At 47.5% G+C, this 13804-nt stretch overlaps 1 protein-coding gene across 4 annotated transcripts in view; it reads left to right on the top strand.

The window, feature by feature from the left end:
• Ttll6 (tubulin tyrosine ligase like 6) overlaps window positions 1-9348 on the top strand; it is a 31044-nt gene extending 21696 nt beyond the window's left edge. For 3 of the 4 annotated variants that reach the window (XM_050157203.1, XM_050157206.1, XM_050157204.1), the window contains 2 exons: window positions 1819-2100; window positions 7815-9348. In XM_050157203.1, coding sequence (XP_050013160.1) covers window positions 1819-2072 — 254 coding nt within the window. In that variant the 3' untranslated portion in view covers window positions 2073-2100; window positions 7815-9348. Of the gene's footprint in view, window positions 1-1818; window positions 4521-7814 lie in introns of those variants that run through there. The other variant, XM_050157205.1, reaches the window with a different exon arrangement.
• The last annotated feature ends 4456 nt before the right edge of the window (window positions 9349-13804 follow it).

Consider the following 13804-nt stretch of genomic DNA (forward strand, 5'->3'; position numbering starts at 1 on the left):
CAGCCTGAGCTACACAACAAGACACTTTCTCAAAGAGATAAATAATGGCCAGCACCCTTGCTGGACGGCTCAGAACTGTCTGTGTAGCTCCAGCGCCAGGATAGCCAAAGCCCTCTTCTGGCCTCCTTGAGTTCCTGTACCCAAGTGGTTCTCATATAGACGTGTGGGTATATACACATCATAAAAACAAATAAGATTTATTTTAATTAATTTTATTCCTTGGTTTTATGTGTATGGGTGTTTTGTCTACATATATATCTGCATACCACGTTTGTACCAGATGCCTTTGGGGGCCAGTGGGGACCAGAAGAGGGAGTTGGATTCCCTGGGATTGGCCTGACAGACAATTACAAGCCACTCTATGGGTGATAGGATTTGAACCTGGGTTCTCTGGAAGAGTAGCCAGTGTCTCACCTGTTGGGCTATAGCTCTAGCCTTAACAACTTTTAATTTTTTTTTTTTTTTTTTGCAGGGATGACAGGGTTTCTCTGTGTAGCCTTGGCTATCCTGTCTGTAGAACAGGTTGACTTCAAACTCACAGAGATCCTCCTGCCTCTGCCTCTCTAGTGCTGGGATTAAAGGCCTGTGCCACCACTGCCTAGCATTAAAATTTTTAGAAAAATAAATAAAAATTAACAGGACTGGTGATATGGCTCAGCAGATGCAAGGGTGTTTGCCACATCACTCTGGTGACCTGAATTTGATCACTGGAACCTACATAAAGGTGGGTGGAAAGAACTGGTTCCACAAAATTATTCTCTGACCCCCACTTGTATGTTGTAGCATGCTAACCCACACATATGCACACATACACAACAATAATAAAGTATTTCCAATTATAAAAGTAAAGCTTGGAGAAATGGCTTAACAGTTAAGATCACTGGCTATTTTTGACGCACCCACAAGGCTGCTCACAACTGTCTATAACTTCATCCTAGGGAATCTGATGCCCTCTTTTGGCCTCTGCGGGCATCAGGCACACATCAGATGCACAGACAGACATACAGGCAAAACACCCATATACATAAAAATAATACTAAAAACAATCACAAAACTAGCAATGGCAAATTCAAACTAGCGCAACATTAGAGAGGAACCAGATGAAAGAAGCCCCAGGTTTGGGGATTCCCAGAGCAAGAGAAGGTTTAGATCCTTCTCTCTGTCTGATGATGGAGACATGGCCCATACTCTTTCTTTTTTAATTTTTTAAAAATTATTTATTGGTGGCTGGAGAGATGGCTCAGTGGTTAAGAGCATTTCCTACCCTTCCAAAGGTCCTGAGTTCAGTTCCCGGCAAACACATGGTGGCTCACAACCATCTGTAATGAGGTCTGGTGTCCTCTTCTGGCCTGCAGACATACACACAGACAGAATATTCTATACATAATAAATAAATATTTTTAAAAATTATTTATTTAATGTGTACTGGTGTTTTGCCTGCATGTCTGGGTGAGGGTGTCAGATCCTCTGGAACTGGAGTTATAGAGAATTCTGAATTGCCATATAGGTCCTCTGGAAGAACAGCCAGTGCTCTTAACCACTGAGCCATCCCTCCAGCCCCTGACCCATTCGCTTTATTAAAGAGTCCCTATCCCCACGGAACCAAAGAGTCAATAGAGTGCTGGCTGATAGTCAATATTCCCAGCTCTTGTTCACATGAGACCCATTGTCTTGGACCACAGAAACTGTGTGAAGGAAGGAGCAATGGCTGACTCTGATTCCAAGCCCATTGGGAGCCTCGCGGGAGGTGGCCTTCGCCAGGAGATTGTGCTAACTATAGCAGCACAGTTGATGATGCCAATGACTTTGCCTTTCCAGAAAGCCTGTCCTTGCCCAAGGAGTGGTGCTCCCAGAGCCACAGCTCTGGCAGGAAGAGAGAGATGCATGTGCCCTCCGTCCTCCTCCTGCAGGGTTCTCACAGCCATGCCAAATCTCTGAATGACCTTCTGGTAGTTGCCACTCAGGCCCGGCTGGACCCTCGGCCTAGCAGAAGCCATTCAGGTACGACAAGGGACCCAGGTACGACAAGGGACCCGCGCACACAGGACCCTCAGCACACTGCCACTGCCTGACTCTGGTCAGAAAGATGTGAGAGCTCAGGTAGGTGCCTCCCCTTCTTCCCTGGATAGGTTGGCGCGCTGTCCGCTCTTCTCTTGATCTTTCTGGAGTGTTGAGTATGTAGGAGGGCGGATAGATTGATGGAGACCTATAGTTAAGTCAACAGCTGAGATTCTCCTCAAAAGATGACCCTGGCTTGGCCTATTTCTGTAGTGCTGACCGCCCCCACCACGAAGTGCACTTTAGATCGCTGTTGTCAGATAAGGCTGGCTCCGTAATGAGAAGGGAAGGGACAGAATGACAGGGTCAGGGAGACTGTAAGGAGCGCTCTTTCAAAGCCTAGGTGTCTCTGAAGGAACGTCATATACAAAAATCCATGAGAAGAGGCTAGCGCTGCTCAGTCACCCTCATTCCTGCCATAGAAACGAGATTGTTACCAGATATGCCGCCCTGACCCCCTGGGCGTCGCCTGGGTGTTGTGAAAACACATGTTCTAGAGCCAGTGAGCTGGCTCAGCCCATAAAGCATCTGCTGCCAAGTCTGAGGCCCGAGTTCGATCGCTGGTACTCACATAGCGGAAGGCGAGCACTGGTTCCTGCCAGTTATCCTCTGCCCTCCACAAATGTGACCCCCACAGTGATGTAATGAAATTTTTAGTGCATATTCAGCTCAGATAGCGTGGTGCTGAGGCATGGGGAGCAGCAGCTCTATGAGCAAGCAAGGGATAGACGCCACAAGACCCGGTAAAAGGAATTTTAAAACGCAGCAAGGGAACCAGGAGTTGAGTATATAGGCTTGTAATCCCAGCACTTGGAAAGCAAAAGGCAGGAGGATCACCACAAGTTCAAAGCCAACTTGGTTTACAGAACAAATTTCAGACCAGCCAGGGCTACAGAGTGAGACCCTGATTCAAAGAAAAACAGGCCTGGTGGTTCACAGCTGTGATTCACACTACAGGGAAGCATCGAAGATGGGGAGTAAAAGAAATCCAAGGATGGGGGCTGGAGAGATGGCTCAGAGGTTAAGAGCACTGACTGCTCTTCTGTGGGGGTCCTGAGTTCAATTCCCAGCAACCACATGGTGGCTCACAACCATCTATAATGAGACCTGGTGCCCTCTTCTGGTGAGCAGGGATACACATATACATAATAAATTTAAAAACTGAATGAATAAATAAATCTTTAAAATAATCTTCTAGTCTTTATTTTTATTTTATGTGTGGGTGTGTTTAGCCTGCATATATGTCTATACACCATGTTCATGCAGTACCCTTGAGTCACTGTGTGGGTGCTGGGAACTGAACTCGGGTCTGCAGAAAGAGTAGCCAGGGCTCTTAACTGGTGAACCATCTCTTGCGGTCCCTTTTATTAATTTTAATTATGTGTACGTATCAGCATGCGGATTTGTACATGTAAGTACTTGTGCCCAGAATGGCCAGGGGCATTGCATCCCCTGGGTTGGAGCTAAAGGTGGTTGTAAGCTGTGTGGGTACTGGAAACCAAGCTTCACTCCTCTGGGAAAGCAATGAGTGCTCTTAACCACTAAGTTATCTTTCTAGCCAAAGAAAAGTTTTATTTAATAAGTCTGTCAATATGAATTAATAGGGGTTGGAGATGTAGCTCTGATGTAGAATACTTGCCTAGAATGCACAAGGACTCAAGTTCTGTCCCCAGTGCCACAGAAAACAATAACGACAAAAACAATAGTAAAAATCAGAACACACACACACATAGAGAGAAAGAGAGGGTTGTATAGGAACAGCCTGAAGGGTCAGTGTGGTGTGGTGTGGTGTGGTGTGGTGTGGAGAGGCTGGGGCAGACAGATTATCTCCATCCCCGGTTTAAGCCGGTCTAGGATACAGAGTGAAGCTTTTTCTCAAACAAACAAAACAATTAAGAACAATACAAGCAAAATCATGGAGAGAGGGTGTGGCAGAGTACTTCCTGCACTGACTGTCGGATAGAACTGAACCCACAGAAAAGGCTAAACATAGCTTTGCTCTTTCTTCCCCTAACCAGACTGTTGATCCTCTCTGAGCACAAACTGTCTCCACATTTGACCAGAGTGGTCCTTCCGTCAGCTCTTCTTTCTGCCTATCTAAAGATTTTATTCTGATTCTCTTTAAAGATTTATGTATTTAAGCCAGATGTGGTGGTGTGCTCCTTTAATCCCAGCACTCGGAAAGGCGGAGGCCAGTGGATAGCTGTGAATTCCAGGCTAGCTAGGACTATGTAAAGATTTACGTATTCTTTTAATGTGTATGAGTGTTTTGCCTGCATTTATGTTATGTGTACCATGTGGATGTCTGGTACTCGTGGAGGCCAGAAGAGGGCATCAGATCCCCTGGAACTGGAGTTACAGATGGTTGTGAGCTGCCCTGAGGATGCTGGGAATGGAACAAGAACAAGAGAGGTGGGGCTGGAGAGATGGCTCAGTGGTTAAGAGCATTGCCTGCTCTTTCAAAGGTCCTGAGTTCAATTCCCAGCAACCACATGGTGGCTCACAACCATCTGTAATGGTGCCTTCTTCTGGCCTTCAGGCATACATACAGAAAGAATATTGCATAAAAAATAAATAAATTAAAAAAAAGAACAAGAGAGGTGAGTGCTCAAAACCTCTGAGCATCTCTTCAGCCCCTTCTCTTTATTTTTACCTATGTATGTATGTATGTATCTGGGTGGGGTTTGCGCGTGTGAGGGCAGTACTCTCAGGGCCCGGGGACCATTTCCGATGCCCTGTAGCTAGCGTTACAGGTACAGTGTGGGTGCTGGGAACCAAACTCACAGCCTCCTCAAGAGCAGCACATGGTCTTGGCTGCTGGCTGCTGAACTACCCCTCTATTCCCTTTTCCTTCCTTTCCTCTTTTTCTTCTCTCCTCCTACCCTTCTCAGTCTAGCCTAGTTCTTGGGAGCCTCCTGCCTCAGCCTTTCACCTGCCTGGATTATCGTGTGAGCCACACTTCCTGCTTAGAGTCAAATATTTCTGATGCCCAAGTCCCAAGATCTTTCAAATATCTATCTGTTCCATTATTATTCTTGAGTCAGAACTGAGGGTGTAACCAATGATTCCCCAGTGAAGGCATTTTTGCAGGAGGCCGGGAGAGCACAGGTTGAGAGGGCTCTGAGGATATGAGGGGTGACCACATGGCAGATCTGGCCCTCTGCTTTCAGGACAAATAATGGATTCTAACAATTGTCCCTGAAGTCAGCAGACCACGATAACTGATAGATAAGAAAGCAAGCTCACAAAAGATGAGTTGTATTCAGCAGAATGCCTAACTCTCAGGTGTGGACTAAAAAACCCGAGAGCCCTGTAAGAAAAGGGCTTTCGTGTGATAAACGGTGGTTGAGTGAGGGGAGGAGCAGCGCAGGGGATCACATGGTGGACCAGGGCTTTGTTCCGTAAATATAATAACAATTTACTTTCCATATAGCAGATTTGCAAACTATAGCTCCTGGAATCCCCATGGCAGTGCTGAGGTTGGCAAGGCAGGTGTTATTTGAGCCACAGTTTGTAGGTAAAGAAAGTCAAGGTTTGTCTAATGGCTTGCCCAACCTTACTCAAGTGATGGACTCAGGACAGATAGCATTTCTTCCCCTTTACCGTGCTGCTGTAAGCTTAAAGCCTGTTCTGACCCACGAGAGCCCTGGAGCCCTGGAAGTTCCTTCCATCTGTCTGCAGAAGTCACCACAGACCCATCGTCCTTCCCTGGATGCACAGAGAGAAGGAATGGGTTGGTCACTGGGGCCAGGTGTGGATCTCGGGGTTAGAGAGCCCAGTTAACAAGATCGCAAGGACGATTAAGGTGACCTCGGCGATGATGACCATTGTGACCGTGGTTATCTGCTCTTGCTGCGGCTTGGACAAAGGCATTTACTTTTGCTTTTGGAAATGTGCGCTCAGTCCTCTCAGATGTGTCTTTGTCAAATGGGGAGACCAAGGCAGAGAGGCTAAGTAACTACTGTCTGAAAGCATGCTGCCACTGCCTCCTCTTTCCTCCCCTTAAAAAAAAAGCATTATTATTTCAAGAAATTGTTTTGGACAAAGTCACCCTAGTTTCAAGCTCCCCGTCCTCCTATCTCTGTTCTTCAAATGCTGGAGTTACAAATCTGTGCCCTGACATCCAGTTCTTGGCACACAGCTTCTTTGGTTTTAGTTTTCTTTTCTTTTCTTTTTGTTTTTTTCTTTTTAATTTATCTATTTTTACTTTATGTGCATTGGTGTTTTGCTTGTATGTATGTTTGTGAGAAGGTGTCAGATCTTGGGGTTACAGATAGTTGTGAGCTGGCATGTGGATGCTGGAAATTGAATCCGGATCCTCTGAAAGACCAGCTAGTACTCTTAACCACTGAGCCATCTCTCCAACCCCTTCTTTTTGGGTTTTCAAGATAGGGTTTCTTTGTATAGTTCCAGTTGTTCTAGAAATACCTCTGTATACCAGGCTGGCCTCAAACTCACAGAGATCTGCATGCCTCTGCCTCCCAAGTACTGGGACTAAAGGTGTGAGCTACTACCACCCTGCCGTGTTCTTTTATTAAAACATTTTTTCTTTTTTTAATATTTATTTATTTATTATGTATACAACATTCTGTCTGTGTGTATGCTTGCAGGCTAGAAGAGGGCACCGGACCCCATTACAGATGGTTGTGAGCCACCATGTGGTTGCTGGGAATTGAACTCAGGACCTTTGGAAGAACAAGCAATGCTCTTAACCTCTGAGCCATCTCTCCAGCCCTAAAACATTTTTTCATACAATATATCTTGATCATGTGTCTCCTTCCTCAACTCCTCCCACATCTTCTGAACCTCTCTCGCCACCCAATTTTGTTCTTTCTCTCTTTTTCTCAAAAAAAAAAAAAAAAAACCCACCATCCAGGTGGTGGTGGTGCATGCCTTTAATCCCAGCACTCAGGAGGCAGAGGCAGGGGGAATCTCTGTGAGTTTGAGGCCAGCCTGGTCTACAAGAGCTAGTTCCAGGACAGGCTCCAAAGCTACAGAAAAACCCTGTCTCAAAAAAAAAAAAACCAAACCAAAACAACAACAACCAAAAGTACCAAAACAAGCAAAAAAAAAAAAAAAAAAAAAAACTACAAAAATGAAAATCAAAACAGGGAAAAGACCAATAAGAGTGCCAAAAAAAATGAAACAAAAAAATCAAAAAAACACCACCAAGATTGTTTATGTTGACCAACTGCCTCTGAACATTGGGCCTGCCCTGGAATATGGCTGATAAATCCGGTGAGACTGCTTTCTAGAAAACTCATTTCCCCTTTTCTAGCAGGTGTGAACTGCAGGCAGCTTCTTAGTTAGGGAGGGGCCCTGTGTGCCCTTGTCCCTATTAGGTGTGCAGCTTTTAACCAGTACTGTACGCTGTCTATAGTTGGCCCACTTTTGACAATCCGTATCAAATGTCCCGGTGGTCAGGCTGTAGGTGGCGCGGGTGGTAGTTACCCAGGTAAATGTTCTGGTGGTCAGGCGGGAGGTGGCGCGGGTGATAGTTGGTGTGGGTGGTAGTTACCCGAATAAAATGAGTTCCTGGTGCACTAGGATGTGACTCCTGAGCGCCTCCTGATTCACTAGGTAGAAATGATGAAGATGACTTTAGGGCTGGGTGTGGTCTAAGTGGCAGAGCACTTGCCCTGCTTCATCCTCAACTTCACAAGGAGGGAAAGGGGGGGAATAATTAGCTTTACCATTCCAGAGGCCTTTGTAAAAGATAACCTAAGAAAAATCTTTGTTTTTTTTCTCCTTTCTAGAATCAGAGTGAGTCTTTGCTGTTTTTCCTTTCCTACCTCTTACTCCAGGAAATGATTTGTCTCCAGCCAGTATCTTCAGAATGGACTGGAAGATTCATTCCCTCATCTAGAAATTCTGGTCTGATAAATAGGTCTCATTGGCACCTTTGAGGACAGCGGCCTTTCGTGCTGTCCCTTAGTTCACAGTGCTGCCTGTGGGATCAGGACTTCTAGGGATCAAGTGCTGCTCCCCTAGAACGGTTGCCTCAGCTGTGGAGCGCCTCTGGGTCCCTCACAGGATGGCCACCGTCATCCAGAACATTCCCCCAGGCTAAGCAGCTCGAGGGAGGAGTGAGGGGAGGACTCCCTGTTTCCAGAGTCCAGAGCCCTCATTCTACCGGCTGGCCTGTGTTAGTCCGCCCTTCCCTCTAAAGAAAAGAAGGCAGAGCTAGGACTGAGTGTGGTGGAATTCTGAGTCTTGATGGAAAGAATCAGGACAGTTGGAAATTCACCAGCAAAAGTGGTCATCTCCTTCCAGCCGGCCCAAAGGCCTGCCACCACGGGCCCCAGGCTGCCTCTTGCTGCCACCTCCCCTTCAGTCTTGCTGGCAAAGACGGTAGCATGAGAGTACCTAGCCTGCAGGGGATGCTTCCATTGACCTGCAGAAATTATATATCTTCCCTCATGTTTACATTAATAAAATAAATTGCCATGCTCGATACTAGGAAGGAGCCTGGTCTAGAATGGGAGGCGGGATGGTAGTTCCCCTGGGCACCGCTCACTGATCTACTGAAACGTGCCAGGAGCTTTGGAAGACTTTGGAATGGATGATCCACGGGAAGCCCTGTCCTTTCCTTAGGATCCAAGAGCCTGGAATGACCTTGTCTGCCACAGAATGGAGACCCCTTTCCTTCCATCAAGCAGAGAAAGCTAGTTTCCAAGTGTAACAGCTCGTCCTACCTACTAGCTCTCCCTGCGTTCTAGAATGTGACATGAGCCCTTTGTCTCCTTTGCTCGCCTGGAGTTGGATTTAGGGGTGGGGGGAAGGGTTTTGTAGGGAAGTATGGAGAAGGTAGACGTGAGTCTAAGAGTGAGCACCACCTCACTGAGTTGGATGTTTGTGGGAATGGATTTCCCACCTCAGCAAGGTCTGAGGCATTTAACCCCACCGTCCTCTCCAAGGAAAGGACCTGAATTATCCAAGGTATTGAAGTCTGTTAATAAGGTAAAGCCAGGTTTGTTCTCCCTAACAGACATTTTGGTTCCAGTACCCTTGCTTCTTGCTTCCAGAGCCACGGCCAGCTTCACGCTGCTGTCTGGAATCAGTGTAGTCACTCAGCGCCCCGTGCACAGAGGGACTCTACCCGTGGTGCAGCGCTCTGCGGGCCCCATCTTGAAATGTGCAGTGAATTCTGGACAGCGAGTCTTGGGCTGGCATCTTGCCCTTGCCCGTCCCTGTTATTTAGCATGTGCTGTTCTGCCTAAAGTGCTAAAAACCTCTGGGTTCTCCAGTGAGAAGGGGAAACAGCAGGCTGTCTTCCTGACTCTGCCCATCCATCGGCTGTGGAGAGTAGTTATCTGCCGAATGCTAATGGGTCAAGGGAGGATATGGGGGTGGGGGGAATGGGGGCAGAGGAGGCCTTGCTCTGTGGAGTGTGCAGTAGAACACCGCAAGTTCACAGATGGAGCCCGAGTTAAACGCCAGTATCTGTGGATGATGGTGGCCAAGTCCACTTCTAGCCAAGGGGTCAGAAAAGGATAAAGAAAATTTTAAACCTGTATGGGATGTAGATTGCAGTATAGAAGCCTAGGAGATGATAACTATGGAAGGCCCGGTGCCATTCGGCTGCGTTAGCAAGGGATGTTGGGAGATGAAGATGGAGACAGCTTGAGAGACCGCACTGCGGACCCCAGGGGCCCTTTGCTCCTTCCCCGTAACTGCTTCCCTCATGATAGTGAATTGTCTGTGACTGAATTGTATGTTTTTACATGTGTTCCTAGTGCCTGTGGCAGTCAAAAGAGGGCTGTGATCCCCTGGAATTGGATTTACAGATGGTTGTGAACCATCACGTGGGTAGTAGGACTCTAACTGAGGTTCTCTGGAAGAAAAGCCAGTGCTTTTAGCCACTGAGCCATCTCTCCAGCCCCTTACTACTTGAGCTTAAACCAAAGTAACAAGGACTTCATGGGGGAATTCAATAAATGTTTGTTCAAGGGATTATGAAGAGGATCTAAAATGTTATCCTAGGAACTGTTTAACCCAGAGTGTAGTGGAGACCTTCGAAGGGTTTGGATGGGAGAGAGATTTTATTCAGTGTTAGAAGATGTCTCTGTAGTGACGGTGGAATGATGGATTAGAAGGAAGAGGCCCACAGAGGAAGGAAGCTGGAAGCCTCATAGGGTGCTCCTGCCTTCAAGCCTTCACAACACCTAAAAAGATGAGAGATTGTGGGGAAGTGGGGAAAGGACAGTTGTACCTCAGAGAAGTAGACAAAAAAAGAAAGTAGCAAATGACAGACACACCAGAGAGCAGGCACACAGCGGCTGGGGGCATGGAAGCAAAAAGAAAGGAATTGCGAGTCCCCTGAGAAAAGCTAGGGTGACTTGGGAGGACATAGATCACTTCATCTGCTTCAGAAGGCATCTAAATGCATCTCTGCCTTCTGGCAGACCTCAAAGAGCAACCCCCATAGAGAAGGTCCAAGCACAGACGTGAATATACACACACACACACACACACACACACACACACACATATATATATATATATCCATCCTGGGGACCAGAGGGATGGCTCAGTGGGAAGGGGGCACTTACCAACAAGCTGACAATCTGAGTTCAAGCCCCTGAATCCATATGGTAGAAAGAGACAACTAACCCCTGTAAATCGTCCTCTGATGGTCACGTATGTGCTGTAGCTTGCATGCCCACACACATCTTCACACAGACACAATGTAGATAGAGTCTTGAGAGATGGCTCAATGGTTGAGAGTCCTTACTGGTCCTGGAGAACACCTGGATTAGGTCCCCAGCACAGTTCACAACCATCTATGAATCTGGTTCCAGGATATTCAGCGACCTCTTCTGTCCTCCTCAGGCACAACATAGGCAAAACACTAATAAAAGCAAAACATTCTCTGGATCAGACTGGCATTGTCTTTACTCCGTGTTAGAGCGCCTCCTTAGCATGCTGAGGCTCTGGGTTCAGTCCTGAGCGTCTCATATGGAAAGGACCCGGACAGTTCATGTATATGTGCTTCTCCCTAGACTGAGAGAGTCCCTTTGGCTGAGAGAGATGTTTGTCTGAACTAGGAGCTGGGGAGACGGAGGGTAAAAGGGCCTGCTGTTCAAGAATGAAGATTTCCCAAACCCACACAAGAAACCAGGCATGGCTGCTCGTATCTGTAATCCCAACTCTCAGAGGGTAGAGTTGTACAGATCCCAAGACCTGATCGATCATGAGTTCACATGTATCACACACAAACACACACACACACACTGCTCTCTGGTAGTAATGGGTGCTTGGTGTAAGTGGAGCCCTGGGCTCATTCCCAAGCCCATCAATCATAAACCTTCCCCGAAGGTTCTGATGCATGGCCATCGTTTGGGTAAATGCATGACCAGTTTTAGGAATGATTTGGTCCGCCCCAGCTCTGGATGGCCCTATCCGCTGCAGGCTGGGTGGCCCTTGCTGACCTTAAAAGGCTGACTGCTGACTCCCTGTTCCCTCCACCCGGTAGGGAGTATAAGTGAGGCAGATAGGCAGCTGTTCCAGGCCCCCCTCCCAGCCAAGCTGGATGATCACATGAGCCAAATGCAATCATTCACAACCCTTGTCCGTACAGCTGGCATGTCACTTAGCTTAATTACAGCACCCAGTGGCATTTCAACCCGAGGAATCTAAAAAAGCAATAAAGTGAGTTTTGCAAATTGTTAGGAAGGCAATGACGACCTTGAAACTGCAATCCACTAAGCATTGCTTTCAATTATTTTGCCTTCTCCTGCCATGACTCTCAAGTCATTAACAAGCAGCCTGGGGAAGCCAGAGGCAGCCTTGTCATGTGGCGGGCACTTCATCTCTCTAGTGAGCACACCGTGTGCTCCCGAGGTGGCTGGAGGCTCTAGCAGTGGCCTTGGACTGGGTGGGGATGAGATTACCGTGAGTAAAAGTTCTTCCCCGTCTGGTCAGGCACTAATCACGCTCCCTCCACCCTGCCACAAAACCATGCATCCGGACTGGTCCAGCACAGCCTTCAGCACAAGTCTTTCTTGCCTCCTTGCTCCTCGCTATGCCTCCAGCACTGACTGCTGCCCCCAGAAAACAAAGGCACGTTGAGAAGCAAAGCCTTCCCATATCTTTTTGGCTCATTCCTTTTCCGAGTTTACTTCCTTTTAGTCCTCGGGTTTGTACCTCAGGGCCAGCTGTTTCAAAGGGCAAGAAGGCTGGGCTGTGGGCACAGCACACACCCTTCTTTCAAAAAACCCAGCAGCCTTGCGGTGGTGATGACCCAGTGGGACCCATCCATCTGAGAAAGGGGCAGCCGCATGAGAAAATGGGCAGCGGCCTGGAGACAGATTTCACTTGCCTGGAGCAATGTTAGCCAGCGCGGTTATCAGAAGCAGAGCACCAGCTGCCTCAGCAGCCATGCCAGCGGGACAGCAAACACCAAAATCCTGTTGGCAGAGCCAGCAAGACCATTACAACGTGGCCAAAGCAAACAGAGGCTGAGACAGGCTTGCTACAACGGACTCTCATTTCCCCTTGGATATGGCAGAGGGAGAGGATGAGCCAGCTAACCTCACGTGTCAGAACATCCAGTAGCCATAGCGTGCTTGCTGGCATCCATTCCCCAGGCCCTGGCATCCAGGCTAGGTTCCCATACCCTCCTTTCAGCTCAGCCCCAGATGGAAGAAAGGCTACTGAAGATGAAAGTGGTTCAGATTGCCTTGGTGTGCTCTTCCCAGCAGTCCTAGGAGCTTAGTATTCTTCCCACGCTACAGAGGTGGAAATTGAGGCTGGGGACAGCAAGATCAGAGTCTTCAGTCAGGTTCTGACCCAGTGTGCACCGCTTTTCCTTTCTCTCCCACCCCAAATTCCGTATCCCAGAGTCCCTTCACAGGCAGAGCCCCCCACATTCTAAGAGGCAAGTTGCATTCTTTTTCTCTCTCTTCCCATTTAGTAGCTCAGAAGCAAAAGCACAGAACAGGGACAGTTATTTAGCTTTTTACAGCAAACAGCCAATTGATAACCCCCCCCCATTTTGTCTCCCACACCCATCAACACAAATGGAATCCCAGTGAGGAAAAATATGCTTTTGTATGTATATTTCTTTATTTGGATATTTCTGCAGTGTTTTCCTGCATTTAAATGTGAGAAAGATCTGAATCAGGACCATTGGAGCTTGAGCATTGTTTGCTTCTGTTTGGGCAGAGTCTGAATGGGTCCCTTATGGCCTGCAGCCCTTTTGACGTCTCTAGAGTCCAATGTACCCATGAAAAGCTGCCTGGTTGGAAATTTCTATATAATAGCTATATTCATATCCAGTGAAAGGCTGCTTCCTATAGAAGGAAGAGGTATTGCTCCTTCTGGGTCTTCATTTTCTTAGTTGATTTTCTTTCTTTCCTTTCTTTTCTTTTTTCTTTTTTTTTCTTTTTTTTTCCCCCGAGACAGGGTCTCTCTGTGTAGCTTTGGACCCTGTTGTCCTGGAACTTGCTCTGTAAACCAAGTTGGCCTTGAACTCACAGAGATCTGACAGCTTTTGCCTCCCAAGTGCTGGGATTTAAGGCACGCACCACTGCCGCCCGGCTCTTAGTAGACTTTCTAATAATTTGCTTCCAGAGAAAGGGCCAGAAAATTTCTTTCTCATAAGGAGCTCTGGATGGAGGGCCATGTGGGTGGATTTCTTTTCCCCGTTTCTGCACGGGGGGGATTAGGGGATAGTTTGCCGGGGGCCCCTGTTCGGGAGAGGGAGGCCTGTGAGGGGCTGAACGTCCTGTAGAGAAGAATCGCT

This window comes from Alexandromys fortis, unplaced genomic scaffold (assembly GCF_014885135.2).
Source record: "Alexandromys fortis isolate MF-2015 unplaced genomic scaffold, M_Fortis_MF-2015_v1.1 scaffold_31, whole genome shotgun sequence".
Taxonomy (NCBI): Eukaryota; Metazoa; Chordata; class Mammalia; order Rodentia; family Cricetidae; genus Alexandromys; species Alexandromys fortis.